A 27,884-nucleotide genomic window follows, 5' to 3' on the forward strand; every position below is an offset into this window, starting at 1 on the left:
TATTTATAATATAAATTATAAAATAAAGTAATAAAATTATAATAAAATATATAATTGAAATTCATGGTATTAGGCAGCACATAGTGGATATGCACCTGGGCTTAGTCTACTTCTTTTGTCTTCTGTCCTTTTTCAAAAAACACTGATTACTCACTAGACTGTACGACCCATCACAACCCCAAGAACTAAATGTGTAGATGGTGGTTTCTCAAAGGAAAACTGTATCGAAGAGGTGAATTTTAGTATGGTGAAGACATAGAATACTCAGAGAGCGATAAAAACAAAATATAATCATGAAAAAGAACCACTTTAGTAACCCTAGATACTACATGGCAGAGTGCCATAGATCCTGGTTAATGAAATTTTTGACCTATTAAATTATTTGAGACTATATAGGTAGAACAAAATAAACTATTAATAGCAATTTCATCTTGCAAATATAGCAAGTCTTTTAAAACCTAATTAAGTACATTTTCCATTCAAATCTAATAAAATTTCATCTACTTTTGAATATAAGTATGATATAGGTAGTCAAGAAGAGTCTTAATGTTAGTTTGAAAAATCTACTTGTACAAGTCCATATTCAAGAATGCTATAGAATGGATTCCTGTGTCAGGAGGGTAGCTGAGTGACCTCCAAGAAATTACCAGTCCTAAGATTCTAAGATCTTATGATGAATTAAAAATGGGTATACTTTCATATACTGGATATTAGAATCAAAGATCAATACAATTTGGGGGAGAATCTTAACTTTGTATAATCTGGTTATCTTTAAGCCTACTCTGATGTGCAAGGTTAACTAACATCTATCAATTTAGAAAAAGAGAAGTTATTGGTGGGGGATTAGGATGTTGAAAAGAAAGGGAAGAACAGGAAGTTGGTTTGGGAAGGAACAAAAGGAGTTTTCTTTCCATAAATCAGAAGAAACAGTTGGGAAGCAGCTCTTCAGTGGTGGCTTCTGAAAGTCAACACAATAAAGTTAATACGTGAATATACTAACAACATGGCCAGTTGGGAAAATTCATCTTTTTCTTTGTTTGTTGAAACCCAATGAAAAAAAAATCTTTCATTGTTTTGGTAATGGTTTAAAATGAAGAAAAGAAAAAAGAAAGAAAAAAACCTAAACAACCTAAGAAAAACCCCTCTAACCTCCAGATGTAGTTATTTAATCTTACAATAAGCTAATAAAAATCTGAGATGGTTATAGCAGCAAGAAAAGAAATTTAGTGTTAAGAAATTCAGAAATTCTCTTCCCTATACTCTCAAAGTCTGGCTTCTCACAATATCTCTAGAACTTTTATTGAGAGATTAGTGTGATTTTAGAGGAATCGTTAACATTCTTTTGAAGGAAAAAAATTTGTAATTATTATAGATCCATTAAAATTTTTCTTAGTATAATACATCATTCAACAAAACTTTTATCATTTACACAGCAAATCAGTGTGATAAATAATTTTGTAACAAAGCAAATTATTCTGAACAACACAATTAAAAATAAACCATTGAAATATAAAATAGATTTATTATTAATGATTTGGTCAAAATAATTTACTTTTCAAGAAATTTGGTATCTTAATAAAATGTATAATTTCTTCCTTGGAAGAGAATATAGAAAAGTGGGAAGATGAGAGAACAGAGACTTAGCCAGCCCAGTTCACAGTATGAACCAAGGTACAGCAGAACTCCCTTAAGACTACGTGAGGAGCAAACTGCTTTCAGGCTATTACATTGGTTGTTAAACAGTAGTACAATAAACAATCTGAATTTTTACTTTCTAACTTTTCCCATTTTCCCATTGTTTATGTTTTCTTTTCCTGTGATCTCAAACATTGCATTATTTAACTCACCTATCTTCTTTTATGTACATTGGCCTGCCCCTTAAGCTAACATAATGATGTTTCTTATGAGTAATGGCCAAATTGAGCTTCCTCCTTTTGAATGAGAACCTTTCCTACTTAGCACTCATCAAAATATAAACAGTTATGACTTCTAGAATTGTTTTCCCCTACTAAACTAGTCTTGTGAAAGCCTACATCTTTCACTGCATTTTATTATTGTGTCAGCTATGTTTTTTCCATATATTGTAAAATATAGTCATGATGGTTATTTGATTATTTGATTACTAATGATAGGTTTTTCTTTGGCTGGGGCAGAGACAGAGATTGGAGAAATGTTTCTGTATCTTGGTTTAAATGGATAATTTAGCTAATAATCACTGTTTGTAACTCATAGACAGGTCATAAGATTTTAGTCCATTACCCAAATTCCAGAATTATGGACGTAGGCTTTATTTTAATTTTCTCTTAATATCATTCCCTAGATATTGATATCTATATCAAAATACAAAAAAAATGATGTAAGGTTTAATCTCCATTTAAAAAGATAGGCTAATTTGGAATAACCAAAATATTTCAAAAATTATATTAGAAAATTTACAAGTCAAAACAATTACTTTTCCATTGTATGTTTAAAAGCAAAAAGCAGAAATCTAATGAAATGTAATGATATGAAATTCTCATTCAATAGATTGAGGACATAAACAATACGGGAACTGAATCAGCATCAGAGGTAAATGGACATTTACTTTAATGAAACAGTCACCTAAAATTATCTGATTCACAAATAATCTTTTAATTAAAAAATTAAGTTTTTATTCTTCTTATAATAAGTACAGCAAACTGACAAAAAGGACAAAATTACTTTTCAAGGCAAGATCATATTTTTGCACTTTCTAACACTATAGATTAGTGTTTTTAAAGAAAAATATGTTTTTGCTTTCATGGTTACATTAGAGACTCAGTCTCAGTTTGAGATACTCTGCCAAGACTATATATTTCTTGAACTGTTATCAGTAGTTGAGATTGTTGAAAGCAGACATTTTTAAAAGGCAGTTTTCTTTTCATCATTTGTCTTCTTTCCTCAGAATTCCTGATAGTTTGTTTTGGTTATCACGAACTAGTAGAGTACAGTATCTATTACCATGAAGGAATGTTCGACAACCACAAAAATTTTAGTTACTGCTTTTATCTAACAGAAAAGTTAAAAAGTCAACTTGATGGTGTGCCTAAAACTACAGCCACAAAAATTGGAAGCAATTTTATTTTAGGAGCATGTGTTACATATTATAATTCTTCACTTTATGTTTGAAAAAAAAATTAGCAACAATAGATTATGTAATAAATGAATTAAAATAAATTTTAGAAACAACAAATTTAAGAATATTTTAATAAAATCAAAAGTCAAAGTTTCACCTATAATATGTTTCATATCATTTGGAAATACTGTGTTTTTCTCACTAAATATTAGTTTTATTAAATATTTAAAAACTTACATGGAGAGAAAAATCATATGGAGAAACGTTTTTACGTGTGTTTAAATTTAATCTATCCACCATCAAATTGATTTAAAGCACTCTCACGTGCACATGACCTTTTGTAGGATTAGTTCACAGATAGCTAAATTCTGATAGTATCATACACTTTTATCCAAACAGCTGTATTAACACCATCTTCTAGTGAAGAAGATATTCCTTGAACCTTGTCAGCAGTGGATTTCCATGAGAGTAACTCACATTGTACAATAAATTCAGAGAAAGAGCTCTTTGATAGAAATCTGTAAAATATGTATAAGTTTTCATTCTTCAAAACATTGATGGCAATGTAATGACATTCACCAATGATGGAGATAAAAGTTCCATGAAACCTAAATTTTGATTAGGAATATGCTAATTATCTATTTTATAAATTAGGAAGGAGATGATTCACTACTTGTAACAGTGGTACCTGTCAAATCACATAAAACATCTGGAAAAATAAAAAAGAATTTTGAGGATCTAGAAAAAGAAAGAGAAGAAAATGAAAGGGTCAAGTATGAAGAAGATAAAAGAATAAGATATGAAGAACAACAACAATCTCTCAAGGAAGCAAAGTGTCTTTCACTGGTCATGGTAATTTCTCTTTTTAAGGAACAAATCAGAGCAGTTAAGTTGGTTAGCATTTCCGTTTATTAAAAGATGGGTTTTATAATGTTTTCTTAGGATGATGAACTGGACAGTGAGGCAAAAAAATCAATTTCTCCTGGAAGACTAAAATTAACTTTTGAAGAATTAGAAAGACAAAGACAAGAAAACCGAAGGAAGCAAGCTGAAGAAGAAGCAAGACAACGTTTAGAAGAAGAGAAGCGTGCTTTTGAAGAAGCAAGGCGGCAAATGGTAAAACAAACATATATATGTGTGTATATATATAAATCATTTTATATTGATATATGTAACATCTGTATATTGTGTAAGTTATATATAATTTTATATTATAATTTATAAATGTTATATATAAAACATTGAATATTAGGGAGGGTAGCTGGTTTTAGATAAGGTTCATTCCTATAAATTCAGGGATATTTTTTATATAAAAGGGTCTGATTTGGAAACTGTATACATGTTCCGTATATAATACGTATTTGCATTTTCCATTTTCCATTTTGGGATCTTTTATCTAACATGCTTTAGTTTTTATAAATCGTTAAAAAATATGCAAAATAATTACTCAATGAACCTGGTTTCTCATCATCTGTTACAGATACAGCTTGCAATGTATCTAATGGCAGGATGCAGCATACTTTCAAGTCTATTTATAAGCGTATGCTTAGTTTCAGTCCAGTTTTTAAAAGTTCGAGCATATCAAAATAATTTTAGTATATATATATCTGTAGTGTAGTGGTTAAGAGCATAGATTTTGAAACCAGACTGCCTGGATTCAGATATCTACTATTTAAGCATGTAACCATGGAAAAGTTATTTAATCTATGTCTTTGCTTCCTCATTTGTAAATGGTGAAAATAATTGTGCCTACTTCGTAAATGAATTAATAGAAAGAGGTTAAAGTAGTGTCTGGCATATAATAAGTGCTTTAAATGTTAACTTATTATATTAATAGATTTATCAATGAAAAATAAAATTATAATAAGAAACACTGATTCCATATTTTATTATAAGAATTTAAAAGCAGAACACCTATAATTTTTTAAAGCTTTCAGAATTTCTTGTTTAACTTCATTAATAATGTTCTAAGGACTATATCTCCAAAATCAAAATTTTCTAGACATTTGTTTGAAAATGTTATTACTTTGGGGTAATTATAGTTGCATAATACCTGTACACTTTAGATATCACTGGTGGTCGGTCAATTTAGTGAAATGAAATAGAAATATCATTAATTAACCAAGTCATAAATTTTCATGAATAATTTAATATTAGAATTTTAATTACAAAATCATAAAATTTGAATTTTATATAAAATAGTTCCAAATAATAATCTTTGATCTGATTTGCATAAGGAAAAGTACCCTAGTTCATAGTAAAAAAAAAAAAAATCTATGAAATTTATAAAATGAGAACTTTATTTTACTGCCAGAGACTCTGTGTAGGTATATTTGAACCTCAATTTAAGTACACATGCACACACGTGTGTTATGTTTGTTCTGGGAGAGTTAATGTTTAGTAACTCTTAAATAGCCCCTTAAAAATTTTAAATGCTCCATCTGATCTATTTAAAAATTTGACTTGCTTGTGAAGTTTTATTTAACTTGAGTGTGTATTTATTTGGAATTTCTCCAAATTTGAATATTTTATCATATAAGACATAAAGGAAGAAGGGGATTTTGGTCAAGTATATTAAGGCAAAGAAACATTCCCGTGTGAGGTGGCTGATTCTGTGCCTTTTGATTGATAATTCATTCTTGTCTACAAATGAACCTCAGTTCTTAAGTATTGAGCCGTTTCTCGGTTAGGTAAATGAAGAGGAGGAAAACCAAGACACAGAAAAAATTTTTAAACGGTACCGACCTGGTAAACTCAAACTCAGTTTTGAAGAAATAGAAAGACAAAGGAGAGAAGACGAAAAAAGGAAAGCTGAAGAAGAAGCCAGAAGGAGAATAGAAGAAGAAAAGAAGGCATTTGCTGAAGCAAGGAGAAACATGGTAAGACAGAACATTCAATTTGGCGGGAGGAATACCCTATTATTCTGAAATTCGTGCTAAGAGTAGGGATGGCAAATAAGTGTTCGACTCTCCTGTGGCATAATACCAATCAGTTAAAGGTGTTTGCTTCAGTGTAGTACTGAGAAGGTTCTAATTAAATTGCTATGCCTAGCATAGAGGGAAGGTATGTTTTCCAGAACTCACAAAGTTATACTTCTTATACCATGTTAACGTTTGTAAAATGTGCAGTTATCTGACAAACTTTATTTTCAAGCAAGTTGACCTGTGAACACTACATCTCCGTCTTGAAACATTTTAATTGGTTTCATTAATATCAAAACCTAGTTTTCTTCCTATGTCTGGGCAAGCTTCCAAGTGTTTATTTGGCTTTACTACCCACCCAGATACTCAGATCAGAAACTTGGGAGCCTTAAAACACTTACACCTTCTCATTCATGCCTCGCATCCAGTTATTCACTGTTTCATTTATCCTACTTCCTATCACTCTAGAAATCTGTTTTCCACCATTTCCTACTTCCATTACTATAATCCAGGTCACCTTGCCTTAGGCCAAGCATGTCCCTCTCTCCTTTCCTTGTGCTCTGCTGTCTCCTATTCATATATTTCATTTACTCTGAGAAGCCTTCCCTGATAACACAAGTTCCAGAGAGCTGTTCCTTTTATGTACTGATAGCATTTGGTACTCCCCCAGCATAACACTAATGTTGTATTGTTGCTTGTAGCTGGCGTTCTTACTCAGTGAGGCTATGACTGTTCATCAGCCATGTGGAACAATGCATTCTAGCGTAACCAACTTACTATACATGTTTTCGGAATAAGTGATATTAAAACTATATGATGTGTTTTATGAGGTAATCCTTGCTTCACAAATGGTTTCTACACAGAAACTCCACAAACACTGTGAAAGTATTTAATAATTTTTGGAGAATAAGCAGATTCAGAAGTGGTAGATGAGAAGTAGCTATGATCAGGAGATCTAATCCTGGGGGTAGATTTTTAGGTCAGAACTGTCTTTTTACCATGATTCACTAGTGGAAAAAGTACAGAGAAGGAAAATGGTATTAAACTAAAAGTCTAGTTTCCTAGGGACATTTCTGTATCAGGGGAGGAAAGAGAGTTTTCTCTTAATTTATATTGTTTTCTTATCCAGGGCCAAGATTTAGGGTATTATAGCTCGGTTAATTTGTGTGTGTGTGTGCGTGTGTGTGTGTGTGTGTGTGTGTGTGTGTGAGAATTCATATATTAATAAAAAAGTTTTTGGCATTTTTTAGATTGTAAGACCAAATATTGTTTCTGAGTTTAACTGGTTCTGTGGTGAAAGCCTGTCATATATAAATCTTGGAACAAATAAATACCCTTTGCCTTTCTCATTCTCCTATGTTTATTTCAGACACAGGGTGACAATTCAGGCCAGAAGTTTATTTATATATTTTCAGAAGATAGAAAAAGATAACTGGGTAATTGTTTTTCATGGTAAACTATATTCCAAGTCAATGATTTCAAAGCAAAGTTTCTAATTGAAATTTAGAGATTGCCTATATACAAGGAATGATAATGTAATAATAAAGCTGCCATTTGGGAGCTTTACAGGGTGTCAGGCTCACTCCTAAGTGTTTCCAAATTTTAATTCTCATGACAACTCTATGAAAGTTGTCACAGATAAGTAAACTCAGACTTCATCTAGATAACTTGCCCAAGGTCACATCTAAATGGCAGCTAAACATGTAATTCATGAAATTATAAAAAGGCAGTCTAAATCTTTATTTATGTTTTTGCTAGAAAGACTTTTAAGTTTTGAATCCCATCTTTGCCACTTAGTTATTTGTGCAACTTTGGACAAGTTACTTTTCAGTGCCTAAGTTTTTATAAAATGGAGATATTAATAATTCCTGCTTTGTAGGGTTAGAGGATAAAATAAGTCAGCACATATAAAGTGCTTAGAATTGTACCTGGCAGCTCTAAGTAGTAACTATTATTACTGATTTTTTAATTAGCCTGACAGTAAAGAAATAAGTGCAATAAAATCATAGCATTGATTTTCACCTGATTATAAGGGATCCTGATGGGTTATCTAATTCACTCAGACAAAACCATGATTGAATTGAAATGCTCTGTTTTAATTACAAGAATGAAGATTCATTTTAATGCAATTAAAAGTGTTCAATATTAGAAAATCTTAATGTTTAGTTCAATTTGCTGAGAGTATAAAGTCGAAGTATTTCTTTGTGTTTATTAGAATGGAGAATAGATGGTTACCCGGTTCCTCTTGAATCACAAAATTCTTAGTCTTACATTTTCTAATAACCCATCCATTGTTTATTGTTTTATACATTTGAAGAGAAATTTAGGTCTCTTGGTTTTCAGTTCAGTGTGAAACCTTTCTATCAATTACACAGTTTCTACAAGAAATATTCCCTTCTTAGTATGTATAATTCTAGCAAGAGCGATAAAGGAATTATTTTCAATAGGCAGTAGATGACGACTCCCCAGAGATGTATAAAACAATCTCTCAAGAATCTCTTACACCGGGAAAACTGGAAATTAATTTTGAAGAATTATTAAAACAAAAAATGGAAGAAGAAAAACGACGAACAGAAGAGGAACGGAAGCATAAGTTAGAGATGGAAAAACAGGAATTTGAACAACTGAGACAAGAAATGGGAGAGGTAAGATTTTAAGAAATATCCATTTATAGTCCACAAATATTTATTAACTAAATATTTTTCATATATTACCTTATAACAACTTTCTTACCATTATTATTTACATAAAGAACACACAACATACTTCAGTGAGGCACTTGGTACAAGTTTCAGCGTAGTTATGTGCATTTTCTATCCTACCATAACTCTACTCTCTTCCTTGCCAGTTTAAAAAATATATGATTGCAAGTGACTGAGATATTACTATAATATCTTAAGTAAATATGTCTTCCTATTTGTGTGTGGTTATGTCATGATTGAGAACTGTCGTTCTAGAGTACTTAATATACTCATTTATACTTTTTACTATCTATCTTTGAAACAAATAGAATTAAATTGATAAATTTAATCAAAATTAGATAAAACTACAGGAGTACCAGGGATACTAATAGGAATATCTGTTTGTCAAGTCTTTGAATTATTTTATTTTATTAAATTATTCTTAGAACTTTGATGCTGTTACATATTTCAGTAGGATTGTTCTAGTATTGAAATGAAACACGCACACATACACACAGACTGTATAGGGCCATCTTCATGAGCATGCAACTTGTGCCCTCACAGAACCCCATGCTCAGAAGAGTCGTGCTTAGGGTTTAATGCTCTGAGGTTGCCATCTTGAAATGTTCAATAATTTTATCTTTGAATCTGTGTGTTGTAAATGAAAGCTGATTGGACAATGGAGCATGTGCTAGTCTTGGAGCTTCTGCTTACCCACACATCCTACTGTCTTCCTGCCTCCCTGGGTTCTCAGCAGCCTCTTCCTACCTCCTGATTTTCCCTTTTCTCCTTCCTGCCCCTGGATGCTGCAGCCCTCCATCTGGATGGCTAACCAGTTGCATAGGCAGAAGAGGGAAGAGGGATCCAGCATTCCACCATCATCCTTGGCCCTGGCAGCAACATGAACAGGGTTGGGGAAGAGTGTTCAGCCCTGACTTGGGGTGAGGGGAATAGTGGCTGTCCCAGCCTCGGACTGGCAGTGACACAGTATTTTGGGTAGGTGACTCGATGGGATCCTCTAGCCAGCTCTTGATCTAGGAACTGAGTGGGTTCCTACACAACAGTTGTAATCTCTTAGAAGTTTTCTCTTTGCCATGGTTTGAGGATTGGGCCTGTGGGGATATTTACCTCCGTGCCCTCACTAACCAGATTATAAATGCTATATAAATATATAGGTAATAATAAAATATAATGAATATGCTATAAGGAATTTTTCCAGGTCTAGCCTTAAAATAAAAATGGCATTTATTTTATAAGGGAAGCTGAAAATAAATTGTCTAGAAAAACTAACTTCTAAATTAGAATACTTTTCAGTATACTATTGAGATGTAATCTAATTACTATATGGCAGAATGTAACTGTCAGACATTTTGGTGCTGAGTGACTTACCCCACCTATGTCTGGGAGTTTTCAAGCAAGTAGCACACCAATTCCAAGATCAACTAGACTGTAGCTGATTAGTTCAATCATAAATTTTGATCAGAATGATTTGGACACTATTGTGATTTGGACACCATTGTGATATGTCGTCTATCATAAATTTATTAGTTTCTGGTATTTTAGGAGTTGTCTGTTCCCCACTAGACCAAAGAGTAGAGGAAGTATAAAGGAATAATTTTTTTTTCCCTTGGTTGAACCAAAAAATTATGCCTCTTGTCACATGATCCACTGTGACTCCTCTTCCTACCCGCTTTTTATTTTTGCCTTTTCTCCTCAGCCTAGAACTCTAGGTCTTTGGGAAAAGTATACCAGGAATAATTGCAATACTTTACCACTCCATATAGTGAGATTAGGGTTTAATGTTAAGAAGTATATGAAGAACTAGTAACAAAATAACAAGGGAAAGGAATCTGAATAAAAAGTATTCAGGATAAAATGGTATAAAAATTAGATCTCAAATTGGTTGACTTTCTTTCTTGGCAGAATATAAAATTGAGAGTACAAGTGATATGTAGCAAAATGTAGGGATTTTACCAGACTGTATCTGTGGAACTGCTTAATTCAGTTAACTCAATATTGAATGATATTTAACTTTATTAAGACTATCATCAAATCAAAGGCAGGAAGAATTTTAGAGATATTTTAAATGAAAAAACTCATGTCCAGCAGGTTAACTAGGCAAAGACCACACAGTATGAGAACTAGAACTTATATATGACTCCTAGCCCAGTGTTGTATTTCACCTTCCCCTAAACAAAGATCTTTCTACAATTCCTATTAAAAGCTAATCTTGATATGCATATTTGTTTTAGCAGATTATTATAAAATGTTAAATGAGATTTTGAGCCACATTCTGATGAAAAATTATTTTAAATAAGATGTTACCTGAAGTCTTAAATTTGTAGCACTACTTTTAATTAGTAAACTTAGGTATTGTGTTTAGGGAGGTTATTTAACCTAATTTTTGGCTTCGAATAGGAAATGGTAAACACTCGGGGATGATTTATTGCACAAACTAATTTTCTGGTACTTAATATATAAAATATTAATTTTTTGAAGGAAGAGGAAGAAATTGAGACCTTTGAACTGAGCAGGGAATATGAAGAATTAATCAAGTTGAAAAGGAGTGGCTCTATTCAAGCTAAAAATCTAAAAAGCAAGTTTGAAAAAATTGGACAACTGTCTGAAAAAGAAATACAGAAAAAGATAGAAGAAGAACGAGCAAGAAGGAGAGCAGTTGACCTTGAAATTAAAGAGCGAGAAGCAGAAAACTTTCATGAGGTATACTATTTTCTATTTAACATAGTTATGGTACAGACATGATGATGAACTCAGCAGAAATAACACTGACTTTGAAATGTGTTGGCACTTAAAGTTAGCCGTAGCTGTATATAATAATCTGGGAACCTAACAGCAAAAGCATATTAACATCTTTCAGACTTTTACCAGAATTAGAGCCAATAGTGAACATCAAACATTCACTAGCAAAAAATAGTTCAAAAGTATTTATTGGCACAGTTTTAGTTTGAAATCAGTAGACACAGTGTATATTTGAGTTGAACTCCAGAGACCATTCATACTTATTTAAAGATAAGGCCAATAAACCCTACGTGACCTGTAATAATCCAGTGGCAGAGCCTACATCAAAATGCAGATAACATGAATTTGAAGTACTTCCAAATGTAAAATGAGGCAATCACTAAATGAACTGTAACGTCCCTTCCAGTTTAAGGACTAGTTCCATGGTTATGAATATTGGTTTAAACAGGATTTGGAAATCTTTTTCTGCCAGAATTTACCATGTTATATTTAACAGCATTTAACCAATATTCTTCTAAAAATGCATTTTCATCAAAAACAGGTGTGGGAAGTTGGTAGGGCCTTCAAAGACTGAATAAAAAGAAATTATGTGCAGATTCTCAGGACTATAAGCAAATTCATTATTATTAAGGCAAGGAGAGTGCAAGAACAGCAAAAGATGCAAGCACAAGGCAAGACAATGGAAGTTCTGAGATACCACGTTAAGGAACTTTTATTGGGGTACATTGAAGGGATTTTAAAAACATGGAGTGATGGTATCAAGTAAGCGTCTTCATAGCTAGATCATACTCAATCTAAAGATAACTGTTTTAGATTTATGCATTAAAAATTACTTGAATGCCTACTATGTCCCAGGGACTGTTTTGGACAATTGAGACATTGAGCTTTATTTGGATAAAGTAAAAGCAGTCTAAAATACAGGTACTGAGCTCAGGTGAGAGGCAGGAGCTATGGATTAACTTTTATGGATAGTATTTGGAAGTACAGAAGTAGATAAAAGCCATTTGAAAGAGTTAAAAGTTTGAAGGTGAATAAAACTCTGGAAAACACCAACATTTAATGAATGTTTGGCCACAAGACCAGCTGATTGTTCAGAGAGATAAATGTATCACAGAAGGTAAAGTTCCATCAGCATGCACTTGCTTCCCTTTTTTTGGTAAAGGTAGTGAAACCTCAAGGTAGTCATACTTAGCCATACAAAATATGTAGGTAGGAATAAATGAGGTTGTTGACTTTGTTTTATTGCTGTTACTGGCTCTCTTTCTTATAAAAGGATTTAAGATTAGGACATGCTGATCTCCCATAACCCATGAGGATGTCCTGAATGGTGTTTCCTGTGAATGACGTTGACATTCCTCCTATCATATCCCTCTAGATTAAGGGTCATTGAGACATCCTTTAAAAAACGTGCTTTAGCATAGTTCTGACATTGAGTACCACCAACTTTCATTCCAGAATAAGACACCCCACCCCCCTTTTGATCATATTAGTTCTCCCTTTAGAAAATGTCAGTGTTTAACATGTCTTCTGTTTATATGACAGACATCTTTCAATGCCTATCTCATTCCTGTAACCTTCCCTAACCAAAGAATTCCATCCCAGCTCCTGTAGCCCTTAACCTGTGCCATTCATTTGGTACTTAGATCACTTACTTGCCTTATAGGGTTTGACTTTGTAGTTCGATTTTCCAATAAATATACTCCAAAACCATTTCTTACACTCACTTTTGCCTCAAACTTACTGCCTAGTTCTACTGCCTTTAACATTCATGTGCTGAGGGTATCAATGCCCTATGAAGAATGCACCTCGAGGGAACAAGTTATTCCACTTACTATGACTCTTTTACTGGAAGCATTTTTTAACCAGACTTTTCAGGGATTCCAGAAAAGATAATAGTTCTTAATAACAGAAAGACGGTTCACTTTTCCCATTTAGTCTATGAGGAATTCTTTGACATACCAAATTTATTTTCTAAAGGCAGGTTTAATGTAGCTAAATGAACAGGTTAGGAATTTGCACAAACTTTTATATTAAAATCCAGAAGGAAAAATAACAGGAATTCAATCAGAATAGCGGTTACTATACCTACTAAAATATCCTATCTTGAAGATATATTTGGTAAGCAAATAAAATTAACTGTAGTATGAAGAGGTCTTTTTCATTTAAACCTCATTAAAGCATGTTGAGATAAAACTGCACTAAGCAAATCATTGTGTATTTTTAAAGATACTAAAACTATCAGTATCATTTATTAAAAATAACTGTACTCATTGTTTACCAATATATACCTGAAGGTAAATTATGGCACATAGTATTTACCCACTAGGTATCTAGTTGTGTCCGATCTTGGATTTTCCAACATCGAAGAACCAAAAACTATTAAAGTTACTCTAAGTCCTTCTTCTACATTCATTGAACTAAACTATACCTCAAACTGATGTAAAACATTCATGAAAGTTTTCTTAGGCAAACATACTTTACAGATTGTTTCAGAATTTCATTTAGTTGCACGTGGTACTTTAAAGCAATTTCCTCAAATCTGTAGAATATAAATGACATCTCCAGATAGACGCATAAAAAACCCAAGTAGTTTTGAAACCTAATCAACTACCAAAGGTACTTGAGAAACCACAAATTATCTACATGACCACACTTTACTAAACTGCAGAGGTCATCAGTGATCTCACCAAATTGATTTTGTAGATTTACACTATTTGAGTTAAAACTCTGCCTTAAATTACTCTCAATTTTAATTTCCATGGCTTCCAACTTTTACTTCTAGATAACTTACGACCATCCTTCATCTCAGTGATTTCCCCAAGTTCTAGTCATTGATTCTCAAGTTTTCCCACTTATTCTGCCTGCACTCTTCTAGGCCATTTGACCATTAATAATTTGTTGGAATTCAGATAGGCATTAAGGAAATCATGAAGTGGGAAATAAAAACAGAAATTGCATTTTCTGTATTATGTCGTAAGGTGAGGATATGGAAACTTATGAGAATATTTTAATTGTTACAATGTATAATATCTCCCCCACCCCCACCTCTTTTGTTATTCAGTACTGCCAACAAGCACTGAGAATTGGTTGGGCAAATACACTGGGACTCCAGTGATGTGATCTTTACATTTGGAGAAGAGGATTCCAACTGTTAAGAAAATGTTTCACTAATAAAATTTTCACCTTTCTCACACTGAGGGATAGTGAAAAATGTGTAGCACACATTATTTGTGCCTATAAATGACACCTTCAGAACTATTAATGATTTAGTTTTTGGTGGTTTTTGGAAAATGAGTAGTTTTTATTCTTGGCCCACTTCTGTAAAGGAAGAAGATGTTGATATCAAGCCTGCAAAAAAAAGTGAGGCTCCATTTACTCATAAAGTGAATATGAAAGCTAGATTTGAACGAATGGCTAAGGCAAGAGAAGAAGAAGAACAAAGAAGAATTGAAGAACAAAAGTTACTCCGCATGCAGTTTGAACAAAAGGAAATTGATGCAGCACTACAAAAGGTACCAGGTTTACATATCCTTTATTTTCCAAAGCCACTCTTCAAAACCATAGTTTATATGAGGGGTAAAAACCATTTTAGTCACTGGAATGTTTTGTAAACATTTCATACCATATTTTTCCGTTTACATATACAAATTCAACTGTTAAAATGTCTAATTATTCAGTACAGTAACACGCTGTGCAAGCTTGCTGCTGAGGGGTGATAAGTTATACAATATAGCCTAGGTGTGTACTAGGCTATACCATCTAGGTTTGTATAAGTGCATTCTGTGATGGTCACACAGTGACACAATCATCTAATGATGCATTTCTTAGAACATATCCCTGTCATTACGCAGCATGACTGTCCTTACATGCTTACTTTGGGGAAAAAAGAAAACACTTCAAGATTCTATTATTAAACCACTGTCCTGAAACACTACTATAGTGTAAATGATAACTTATTTTAATATAGAAAAGAGAAGAGGAGGAGGAAGAGGAAGGTAGCATCATGAATGGCTCCACTATTGAAGATGAAGAGCAAACCAGATCAGGAGCTCCGTGGTTCAAGAAGCCTCTAAGAAACACATCGGTTGTAGACAGTGAACCAGTTAGATTTACTGTTAAAGTAACAGGAGAACCCAAACCAGAAATTACATGGTGGTTTGAAGGAGAAATATTGCAGGATGGAGAAGACTATCAATATATTGAAAGAGGAGAAACTTACTGCCTTTATTTACCAGAAACTTTCCCAGAAGATGAAGGAGAGTATATGTGTAAAGCTGTCAACAATAAAGGCTCTGCAGCTAGTACCTGTATTCTTACCATTGAAAGTAAGAATTAATCACTTTTAATCTAATACTTTTATTCTATTTTTTTTTCCTTTAGAAATTTAGAATTACTTTTCTTCTTCTCTTTTTTAGCTGACGACTACTAGCTCCCCTTCCCTCTCCCTGGAACCCTCTCTCTCTCCAACTTTCTTACTACATCATCTTTTCTGTGGCGGGGCCAAAAAAGGAAACCAGAAGTGCCACTATGCTGACTTACTCCTTTTCCTGTCTTCAAAACACAAGCTTGTCTAAAGAATATTTTCTTTCCAAATGAGCACCAGATTCATTGCCATATTATGCAACAGAAGTTAATGTGTATATAACAGGGAAAGTGGGAAATTTACTTATATCAGAACCTATTAAAAAGGCTGTGTATTCCCATAGTTTACAGCAATTTAAAACTATAACACATTATTTTGCATGAAATACCATTCATGAGCTGTTTACACCTAAAATTAGTCTGAAATAGCTGAGACTTCATGAATTTGGGACCTGTCGATTGGAGTGAGATTTTTTTTCTTTAGTACTACACATCATTTTGGTGGTTATACTTTCAGTCTTTCTGGAGCAGATGTATGAGGGGGAAGGGGTGTCATTCTTTTAATGAGAAATGGGGAGCATGGAGAAAACAAAAAAAAATTAGACTTTTTAGAAGCAACTTCCAGAGAAAATTAGATGGAAACCACTGCCTTGAGTTCTGAGTGTTGAGAATACTAAATGTACTTTTCAAATGTGTGTAATATATATTGAAGCTTATGAAGCAAATTTGTTGTGACCTTACCTGACAGATTATATTTTAATGAGAAACTCTGTATTAATAGTTCATACAGGAGAAAACACTTTCAATATGATTGAAGACCTCAAGATCTAAGAGGATTAAATTTAGGGAGGAAAATGGCAAATCTTCCATTTTAAATTCTGGTATTTAAAATAAGTTTGTAAATAATCAGCTACCATGTTCTATTATCAAGTTGTTTTATATTTTAATTTTCTGGAAGACAATTTTATTTTACAATGTAAACCCATAATAAAATAACTTCTATATTAAATAGTCTTTCAATATTTTAGAAAAGAGACAAAACACTCCCTTAAAATATTCATCAACGTACATTTATTTTTTTATTGAGGAAACCATAATCAATACAAAATTACAGCAAACATGTGCCCTTTTACAATGTCATTAAAACAAACTCTAAACCACAGTTTGTAAAGTATTCAATTTACCTCAAGTCCAAGCTGCATCTCCCTAAGACACTGTTCCCATCACAGTAGCCATTTAAAGCCAATCTTCTTTTTACACACGGGTAGTTTCTGTAGAGAACACTTTTCTCAGGACGAAAATGCATCGAGCATGCATAAGAAAAAATATAGATATATGCGCAAATACATTTAAGAGTTTCTATAGGGGTATCAATGAAGAAAATAAAACCCTGGGATTTATTTGCTTCTTAGAAGCACCAATTTAAAAAATCCCTCAGAACTTTATACTGTGGCAAGAAAACTCAGAGACTAAACAAAAAATACGGTTATTTTCAGAGTCAGAATTATCTTTAACTAGGTATTGTTAAAATACATTTTAAAATGAGGCAGAACTTAGAAATTTAAAAATAAGACATCCTCATTGATTAGTAATTTCTACATCCCTATTCTAGACAACAGATAACTTTGCAGATAGAACTGATTTTTCTGGAAGAGTATTCACAAATGAAATGTAACTCTTTCTGCATATATTCCTATTTCCCTCTTAAGGTACTCAGCTACTCCTACCCAAACCCACCCTTATGAATTAACTACACGTCTAAGGATATATTCTACAATGTTTATAAACAACTACTAGTATTAACTCACTAGATTTAGTATTAAAAGCATTTTCATTAAAAATAAAAACATACTTCTCATTTCTAAAAGAAACATCAAACCATAAGAATTCTATCACCACACTAAGATATCTTAATAATAAAAAAAAAACATTGTCAAGTTTTTTAAGTGCGAAATAAATCAGTTCAATTTCAATCTAAACATTGTTTTTACCACTCCTAACATCCACTGCATTCAAATCAACTGGCTCACCTTTTCTGCTTTCCATTTATTTCAAGGTTAAGATTATCTCCATTTAAAAACGCTTGCAGTATCAGTGAAGGCTTATGGTAATGAATAAAAAATTCATGAGATAGAAACAATGCCTCAATATCTATTGGCATTCATCTATTATTTTTTATAAAAATGCAAACTACAGCTAACCCAAACTTGACAAGCTCTTAAGGTTCAAAGAGCTCCTTTATATTATCAATCTTAACAAACCTATCATCAACTATTAAAACATAAACACATAAATGTGGTGCAGTAACTACATAACTTATGAAATTCAACAGTTCATGGAACATTTAAGAGCAAGTGAATAGCACTTTAAAATGAAAAGTGATCAAAAGCAGGTACATTACACCCTCTACCATATTATGTATGGGAATACATTTCATATTTCTCAATTATGATTTGCCAATTTTACCTTCTACATTGAGCCCTTCTATGGTCCATGCTCATCGGCTCACCAATGGCATACACTCAAAGGATTCCTCTTTATGGGTAACTATCTCAGGACCTGATTTTATGAGCTATGATTTGGTGCTTGCAGCATCTTCAGCACTGTGTGTGAAAATGAAGGCAGTATTTTTGAATATTTTTCTTTGTTGTAGAGATAAGCAGGAGTTTTAAAAGGATCAGCACATTTTAGAAATCGAATAAACAAAACTGATATGATGCTGCTTTAATACATCCATCTTAACTCAAAATATGTACCAGTTAAAATCATCTATAACAACACACAAACATTTTAAACTGGCAAAAAAAATGCAGTGTCAGTTATTAAATTGTAAATCAGAAAAATATTGGTTGCTATACAGATTATGAAAGGTTATTTGCTATACAGTTAACATTTCACTGATGCACATGCCTTTTATCAAAACACACTGCCAGTATTCTTTATAATTTTTTCCTTTTTCAGTGTATATAAAAGTTATAAAAACTGAATTGTCTAAAAAAAAGTCATAATAAAACTCTCACTCATAATGTCTTTACTGAATTACTATAGTTCAAGAATAAGAAAAAAATTAAGACTCCATAGCTTTGGAAGGCAAAGAAAATGTCCTGTCAATCTTAAACAGATTGTGAAGGCTGTTGAAGTTTCTGACCAAGTGATTTCCTAAATCTTGAAATCTATGTAATTGTCCTCTCTTTTACCAATTCTTCCATATTTGTGAAAAGATTACAAAAGTTTGGATGTAGTTCAATTATAGCAGCAATCTACTCATCATTTAATTAAAAAATTAAAATAAAAAAAACATTACCCAGAAATGTAAACAGTTGTTTGAACAACTTACAGACTTTCCACTGAAATGGTAGCATAAATAACAAAATACATTTGGGGGAAGCAGTAGCAGATTGCTTTTGAATACACAACCACAAAAACCTCACAGGGACAACATTAATGTACTGAAATATTTATTTATATATGTCCTTAGGTTGTGCTTACCTGTTGCTTTTTGCAGCAGAACCTAAGGTGGAAGGTCTGGGAAGGCACTGTGAAGTATAAATAATTGCACTGTTTGCAATTAATAAAGATTTTAAACTTTAAATGAATCAAAATCAACAGCCTCCAATTTGTGAGTTATGATACTGAATTCAACTGAACTACTTCTTTAGTTTAATTAATAAATGCACCACTTTCCTAAAGGTCATCTATAAAACAGTATCATGCAAAATACTGAAATCGTTCATGTCAAAACCCTACTCTTAACGATAACAGATAACTCCTTAACTATTAATTTCACACTAGAACTACATATTCACATCTAAATAAGGGTAAGGGAAGTCACTCTAAGTTCTATATAACAATCAAAACATTTCAAACTATCTATAATGAACTGTACTGCTAATTTTCTACCCTATAGGTAATCTTGACATTTATGTTATTGTACGTCCTCCTTTATAGTATATTCAGAACAAATGGTGCTCCCCATCAATGAAAGAAATATATTTTATGAAATGGTGTTAAAACTGCTACATTGCTTAATATATTTGCAAACTAAAAACCACTTCTTTCTGATACATTTCAAGTCTTTCATTATTAATATAGGATATGCATATTTACACTGAAAAACAATATATTTTAGGAGCACCAATGAGTAATACTATTCAACTCAGTTAATGATCAGTTTTCTTTAGCTATAGCTAAAGCATATGAAAAATACTTACCCATTAAGCTCACTTAAAAAAAAATACAGACCTATGTATTACTCTATGTTAAATTAAGAAGCAGTTATGGTTTTCCAAGATATCAGCACTGTATTCCAACATAATATTCACACAAAGTATGGCATTTACATTATGTGGAACATTGACAAAAAGATACTGTTGCAGTTCATCAATTTGTCATTCCGATGTACTTACAGTGCAATGCTCCTTGAAGGAACACAATCAAGGATGATACACAGCACAGTCCTCCTCACCCCTACAGAGCTAGTTCTATACTGGCTGGATCAAACCTGCACTTCAACAGACAATGGCAAGACAGACTGTATTTGCATGTACTCTAATATATTAATATGCAAAGAGCCAACAAATATGCAAAGAGTAAAACAATGGATTTCAACAAAATATCAGAACTTCAGCATGAGTGTTATAGAGTAATAAAATGATTTCAAGTACATAAAAAATTAAGTTGATTCAATGATTGGACTTGTGCATTTACGAAACAAAGCTTATCTATACTGCAAAAAGAAAAAAAAGAAAAAAGCTTGAACATTTCCACACCCCAATAATGTTTCAATGGCAGATGCACTGTAGCTCTATTTTTTGCATACTATTCACTTTTCTACCCTAAATTTAGGAAAAAAACACACTAATATTGTATACATTAAAAGAGATGCTTTACATGAAAAAACTGTTCTTATTAGACTACTCATATTTACTATCTGAAAACTGTTTAAAATCAGTTACGCTGAAAGAGTCTTGGAAATCAAGTAATTATCAAATTAAGAACAGAAAGGTTAACTGTTATAGCAGCAATACAGGTCTGAAACAGTGGTCATGTATAAAAGGAAATTTCACTGTTAATGCAATGGAAGTATGCCAAAAGATCATTGTACACACATGCAGTTTTTCATCAAACAGAAGGAAAAAAAATGAAGATATCAGGATTACTTGTGCTGAAACAGCCAAATACAATGAATAGAAAAGATCCTCCAATCTACTACTATACTGCAAGGGGGAAAAAACATGCCAGTGTTTAAAAACTCAATATTTCATGGGGAAAGCTTATATATTTGTGTATATGTATCTTAATTTATCATTGCTAAGAAATCATGAATCTTTTAAATACCCACATATCCAACTTACCGACACAGGAGGTTTCATATCATTTATTGTAAAGCACAAAACAGGCATTTTAAAAGTGAAAGTATACATTGAAAAAGTACATTTATATCACAAAGCATTGACCACATAATAGTTGCAAATACATTTGCTGGAATGTGTACATCTACACTAAATACTAAAAACAAACCAATTTTCATTTCTACACAGAAATATTAACCTCCTATCAGTAGTGATAGATATTTTGTACATTTTCCAAAAAAAAAAAAAAAAGAAAAAAGAAAAAAAAAAACCACTATTATAAACCAAAAACAAAATTAAGATCTTCATCAAGTCGTCTGCATCCATATATTTAACAAAGGTATTTTTCCCCCACACAATGAAGCAAATACTGTATTGTCCACTTCTTATTATTGGCCCTGTGCAGAAGAGATACATAAGAAATACACAAAAAGTTAAAGAAAATCCTTTAAATGGAGCTAATTCAGGAGTGAATCCTTTAAGAAAGAAAAACTGGTTAATATAAATGATGGTGGCTTCTTGCATGATTTGCAAATCCCTGGGGGAAAAAAATTTATTTTTAAAATCAAAGGCATTACAGAAGTATTCAGCACTCAGATGCCAGAAAACATTATAAAAAACAAACAAACAAAAAACCCCAAACAACACACCACAGTCCTTCATTTAGTTATACTTTGCCAGATAAAAATAAAAAAAGGCAAACATAATCCCAAACAGACAAAACAGTAAACATGCAGAAAACATGATCAGAGTTTTCAACACATTAGCAAATTTATTATACCTGAGGTGCTGGAGGATGCTGTGGCATTCCCTGGGGACTTGTCTGGGCATAGTAGGCTGCTTGTTGTCTATAGTACTCAGCCCAGGCTGCACTATAATCTGGCTGACCACCTGGTGGAGCACCAGTAGGCGCAGGAACTGCTTGACCTTTGAGAAAAGAGAACAACTTTGTTGCTTGTAACCACAAGTAAAAGCCCAAAAGAATCTCATTTCTAATAAAGACAATACCTTGCTTCTTGTAATATTCATCCCAAGCCTTTGAATAATCCTGTGTCTGCCCTTGTTGACCTAAAAAAAACCCCCTCAATTTTAATACAAAATTATATCCACTGTAAGTACAGCTTATTAAAGACAAAAGCAGAGGATCAGAATTGCTCCTGTTTTAAGTATTCACCAGTGTCAGAAAATTAAATTTAAAAAATCAGACTATTCTTTATTTTTTCCCCTTAATCACTATTAACAAAAAAAGAAAAAAAAATCATATATATAGTTTTAGCTAAGGTAAAGATTTAGGCATAATGCTGATTCAACTACAGAATTTATAAACTATTAATGTTCTAAACTGAGTATGGAAAGCACTTCATGGCCAACTGTAATTAAAAAAATGAAAAAAGTGCTATATGTAAGTCTATGGTTCTCTGGCAGTGATGGGAGGGCGCACTATTTTTTGGGTCTCTTATCATTTGGATCTGTTACAGCGTAGGTTTTAAATAAAATGCATATTCTCAAGAGAAAATGTTTTTTTGAGAAATAAAAAAATCCACTTAAAAGCTATTACATAAAGGACTATTATTTTATGATCTGGCCAAAATTTCCTGCTTAGTGACCTATAAACTATGTACACATAAAGATCAGTTTTAAGATACTCTTTAGTAAGATTTTAAAAGTTTTAATGTGTTCAAACTACAACATAATTTTACTAAAATAACCTGATGAAAGACATAAAGAACAATTACTGAAGAGGTTCTAAGCAATGGGATCAATGAAACGAAACTCAAGAGTTTTCATGAGCAGATCTTTTACTAAGCAAGGCAACTTTCCTGAGTTGAGACTAAAGAGACATAACCACCAAATACAATGCATGTACCTTGAATGGGCTCTGAACTAAAATAAAACATAAAAACAAAATTCCTACACACTAAAAGCCAAAAAAGACATTTTTCTTTCAACTGGGGAAATTTAAATATGTTGATATTATTAAAATAATTTACTTAAAGCAAACAATCTGCAACTTACTTTGAAATGCCTCAGGCACAAAAAATGTATATGCACACAAAGTACATATGACAAATTTTTTTTTAAATGGTAAATCTGGGTGGGAAATATAAACACGGATATTTGCTGTACTAGTTCCACAAAATATGTTTTCTTATTTAGGTCCTTTATTTGAGCAAAATTTTATTTAGCTTGTAATTCACTTGGCTTTATAAAATTATAGCTAAAAAACCCCAGACATATAGAAAGCTATGTTTTGCTAAATGTTGCCAATAAGGCAACTTTATATAGTTATGCACTATCTGACATATTGGACAATGGACTGCACATATGCTGGTGGTATAGCCATATAGCCTAGGTGTGTAATAGGCTATACATCTAGGATTGTGTAAATACACTCTATGATGTTCATACCACAATGAAATCCCCTAGTGATGAATTTTTCAGAAAGTAAGTGGTGCATGACTTAAGTTTCAGAAAGTAGTCTATCACCATCATAAAACTGGTCAAATAAAAGCAACTGAGTGAATAAACATTTAAGATTTATGACTAACTTTAAAAATGCAAGAACCCTCCTTCTCTGGGAAAAAGCAGAGAGTAATCCCATATACTGTAAACAAAATTCTCCTATTTTTGTTTTCCATAACTCTTTTCAAAAAGGACACTGGTATAACATTTTGATCTTATGAGACACAATTCAAGCAAATTTGAAACAGCTGTCGATACTTAAAGACAACTGCCAAATACTCCGGGGTACCAAAGGTAATAAAACCACATAATGTCTCTTACAAACTGCACACTTGAAACCAAACCTGGTTTAAAGAAGCAACAATTTTCACTTCAGGTTTACAGAAGGAAGTAGACCTCATTGCTAAGAGATACTCATTTTAGAGGCAAAATAACAATATAAGATGGCAAAAACAGGGAGATGCATGAAGAAAATTCCTCAAACTCAAATGTTACCTAAAAAAAACAACCCTCCCAAACACAAATATCCCTGTGAGAAAACACTTGGTAAGTCGTCAACATTTGACATTCTAATCCTGAAGGCATCTAAGAAAAGCTCATTCCACTCCTCCAATATGAAGGGTTTAAATGTGATTCATTTTGCCCAGCTGAAAGTAGGGAAAAACTCTTCCTATCTAATCCACTTATGACTTGGCTCTCCCCTAGCCCCTTGTGCCTCTCTCTCCCTTTTAGATATGCCCTTAACTTGCTCTCTTTATTATTTTCCTCAGTTCAAAAACCATTTTGATGCTGGTTTAGCAGAGCATTACTAATATTCACATATGGCTTTATAATGTATAAAGTTTTAATTTCATTTCATCTAAGAGACTGACTTGCTTTTGAACACTCAATAGAAATGAAAAAACTCTAGAATACTGCAAAAAAAAAGGAAAAAGAGATTGAGACTTGCTCTATAGTTCACATGTAACATTCTATTTACAGCCCATGAGTTAGCTTTGCTTAAATAAGAGTTTCACTGTTATCTCTATACACTGACATCTTTCCTACAACCACTCTCTCCCTGCTCTTTAGGCTTAAAGTATCATATGCTAAAGGTTAAGAGTCTACCATATCAGTGCTTAACATTACAAGGGACTTCCTCAAGTCACAGTTTTCCCAAAATGCCTTCACTTCCCCTCTTCCAAATAAAATTGGCCATCCCTATTTTGTAAACCTATTTGTTCTCTTTAGGGTGTTTACTTATTTACAAGTTTCCTGTCATTCTTTATATGATTTAAAATTTCCTTCTTTAACCTTCTAGAATATCATCTTTAAGAATTTCCTAAATTCTCTTAGTAGTAACCCTAGGAAATTTACAATTGAGAAAACAAAACTAATTTAAAAAATTAACCCACATCTGTTAACAGTTTATTTACTAATAAACAAACAATGAGAAATTTATTTAGTGTCAGTGGGGATTTTCTGTTCTTATCAGGAAAAGCTATCAGGCTCCAAAAGTTGAAAGAGCCTTCCTCATTTGAAGAGAAAACTGAATTGGGAATCAGGACATCCAGAATCTCAGGAAATCCTAGCTCTGCCACTGGAAGAGTAAAACTTAGCCTTTCCAAATTAGAGAGTTAGACTTGAATATAAAGACCTTTGTTTTGTCTCCCTGATATTTTATTACTCCTTTCTTTCCATTTAAAAATCTTAAAGACTGAACTATTTTAGTTTTATGCTATAAGGTCTCTTATTTGTGGTTACCTTATTAAAAAGATAGTAAGGATGAGTAATGCACCTAGAAAAAATCAGAGTAGTGAAGCAACCAATCATTTACAAAAAGAACGTTGATAGGAAAAAGTAAATTGACCTAGTAGCTATCATTAAAGACCTGACAACTTAATATTGTTTTGTTTAAGATTTACATATAACAGGGTATCACTCAACTGGTACACTGCTCATAAATTAACAGCTAATCATTGTAGTGGTACAGAAAAATACACAACTGAAAAGAAAGTGGGATTGAAGGGGTTAAGGAAGACCTTCAGTCAAACAGTGTTATAAAACAAATCATACTCGTTCCCCACTAATTACCTAAGTCCACCAAGACACCTGAGGCCTTTGTTTTTACCCACTTTTAATAATGTAGGGAACATCTCTGGCATATTATCCATTGAGAAAATACAAATTGGACCTAATGATTTTTAACCTAGACATGCACTAATCTTTAAAATATTGATGCTATTTCATTAAAGTTAAGGTGATCAGAGGTCTTGACTACTATATTGTCACAAAAGGATTATTAAGAGCATTCACAATTACTCCAAAAAGCATTCCAGTCTGGACAATAGATTATGTGATCACGCTAATTAGAGTATACTGTTTCAAGGTTAAAGGGTCTTTAAAATGTTTCTTTTTACAGAATTTCAGCTGTTGTAGACCTGCCTAAAATAAGCCAGGTCACAAAAACATAAATGCACTAATCTGTTACAGCCTCTAGAATAACATACAGCATGACTTTTCTAGAAAGTCATTCTAACAGGAAAAATCTTTCTTTAAATAGAAATCAGCTATATAAAACATCCTTATCCGCATATATATGTACTTTTATGTAAAAAAAGATTAATGTAATTACCCTTCTGGAAATTTTCTTTCTGTGGAAAAGTACAGTCTTTGACAAAGAAAACATTAAAATTCACGTCGAGAATCTCAAGTAGGCTGACAAAATTCTACCATCTATATACTTTCTATGCCGGCAAGGATAGGCAAGTTTATCTACTTAGCTTTTTCATTTATGACAACTGTCTATGGTATAAATTGTGTTATCTATAACTATGAGTATAAGCATCTTAAAACAAAACGAACAAAAAAAAAATTACTTGTACAGAAGTATAACATCAAGTTCCAAATGGTCCCTGAGAAAAGCAAATCATGGAGCCAAGTTTGGGACTTAAGCTCTCTTAGAGTTCAAATTATGGCTCTACCACTTAGTTGTGTGACCTGGTTTTCAATCTGTACATGTGAAATGTCAGTGAAGACGATTCTTTTCATTCACAGCAGTGTTAACATATTTACAAAGTACTTGATTAATAACTGTACCCATTAGAATATAATAACCAGAAGGGAAGGACTCCTAGCTGTTATGCCCATAATCACATTATTAGCATCTATCACTATGATTGGCATATAGTATATCCTCTATAGTTACTAAATAAAAATGGTCTTTCTGGATATTTTTCCTCTTTCATATATGCAAATGTTAAGTGTTTAACTTCCTGTCATTATAAGTTACTTATCTGCTTATTTTGCAGCAAAAATACAGTAGTCTCTCCTTATCTGCAGTCAAACATGGTCAGAAATAATGGAAAGTTCCTGAAATAAACAGTTCCCATTCTAAATTGCACACTATTCTGAGTAGCATGATGAAATCTGGAGATATCCCAACTCCATCCCATCCAGGATGTGAACCACCCCTTTGTCCAGTGTATCCACACACTGTACATGCTACTGCCAGTCACTTAGTAGCTTTGTTATGAGACTGATTCACAGTACTGTAAGTGCTTATGTTTAAGTAATCCTTATTTATACTGTTGTAATAGTTCCACTATGTAATTATTGTTGTTAACCTCTGTGCCGAATTTATAAATTAAACGATATCACGTGTACGTATATATAGGAAAAATCAGTTGTATCTTCAGTTACAGGTATCCACTGGGGGGCGCAGAGGGGGAGGGGTCTTAGAATGCATACCCTGAAGGAGGACACTAACACAATACTAACAAACAATTTTTACTTGGAATTCTAGAATTTCACCTATTCCATTTAGGCTACTAACATATATAAAACTGTCTTTGGCAAAAGTGTAGATTCAATATCATAGGTGCAGAAATTTTTAGTTTCAATTAGTAAGTGGTTGGCAAATGAATTTAGAAAGTTTCCTTGTTTTATAACCACAAATTTAAGAATTATTATTTGTTAACGACCTTGATACATCTGAAAGTTCAGTGATTTTGGAATGCATTCTTGCTCAATTATTCTCTTCCTTACGATTTTAAAAATAACCAATAAAACAAATCCAAGGTAAAAAAACATGGTACAAACATGCTTTTATCGAAATCTTCAACCTTTTACTGTGATATTTACTAAATGTATTTGATTACATGTATAAAAAAAGAAAGGTAGAACATACCCATTTTCTTGTAGTATTCTTCCCAAGCCTTGGTATAATCAACCTGACCAGCTGGAGCTGGATTCTGCTGATCTCCTTGTTCAA

At 32.6% G+C, this 27,884-nt stretch overlaps 2 protein-coding genes across 6 annotated transcripts in view; one reads left to right on the forward strand and one right to left on the reverse strand.

The window, feature by feature from the left end:
* NEXN (nexilin F-actin binding protein) overlaps positions 1-16,680 on the forward strand; it is a 37,958-nt gene extending 21,278 nt beyond the window's left edge. The window contains exons 5-12 of one of the 4 annotated variants that reach the window (XM_006919347.3): positions 2,527-2,568; positions 3,749-3,946; positions 4,037-4,210; positions 5,785-5,973; positions 8,463-8,660; positions 11,196-11,417; positions 14,783-14,968; positions 15,424-15,802. In XM_006919347.3, coding sequence (XP_006919409.1) covers positions 2,527-2,568; positions 3,749-3,946; positions 4,037-4,210; positions 5,785-5,973; positions 8,463-8,660; positions 11,196-11,417; positions 14,783-14,968; positions 15,424-15,792 — 1,578 coding nt within the window. In that variant the 3' untranslated portion in view covers positions 15,793-15,802. Of the gene's footprint in view, positions 1-2,526; positions 2,569-3,748; positions 3,947-4,036; positions 4,211-5,784; positions 5,974-8,462; positions 8,661-11,195; positions 11,418-14,782; positions 14,969-15,423 lie in introns of all 4 variants that reach the window. The other 3 variants (XM_025052113.1, XM_015595082.2, XM_025052112.1) reach the window with 3 other exon arrangements.
* Positions 16,681-21,566: 4,886 nt separating this feature from the next.
* Positions 21,567-27,884, reverse strand: part of FUBP1 (far upstream element binding protein 1) — a 27,776-nt gene continuing 21,458 nt past the window's right edge. For both annotated transcript variants that reach the window (XM_015595135.2, XM_015595136.2), the window contains 3 exons: positions 27,801-27,875; positions 21,951-22,096; positions 21,567-21,707 (listed from right to left, as the gene is read on the reverse strand). In XM_015595135.2, the coding sequence (XP_015450621.1) occupies positions 21,666-21,707; positions 21,951-22,096; positions 27,801-27,875 (263 nt within the window). In that variant the 3' untranslated portion in view covers positions 21,567-21,665. The remainder of the gene's footprint in view (positions 21,708-21,950; positions 22,097-27,800; positions 27,876-27,884) is intronic.

Source organism: Pteropus alecto, unplaced genomic scaffold, assembly GCF_000325575.1.
Source record: "Pteropus alecto unplaced genomic scaffold, ASM32557v1 scaffold25, whole genome shotgun sequence".
Taxonomy (NCBI): Eukaryota; Metazoa; Chordata; class Mammalia; order Chiroptera; family Pteropodidae; genus Pteropus; species Pteropus alecto.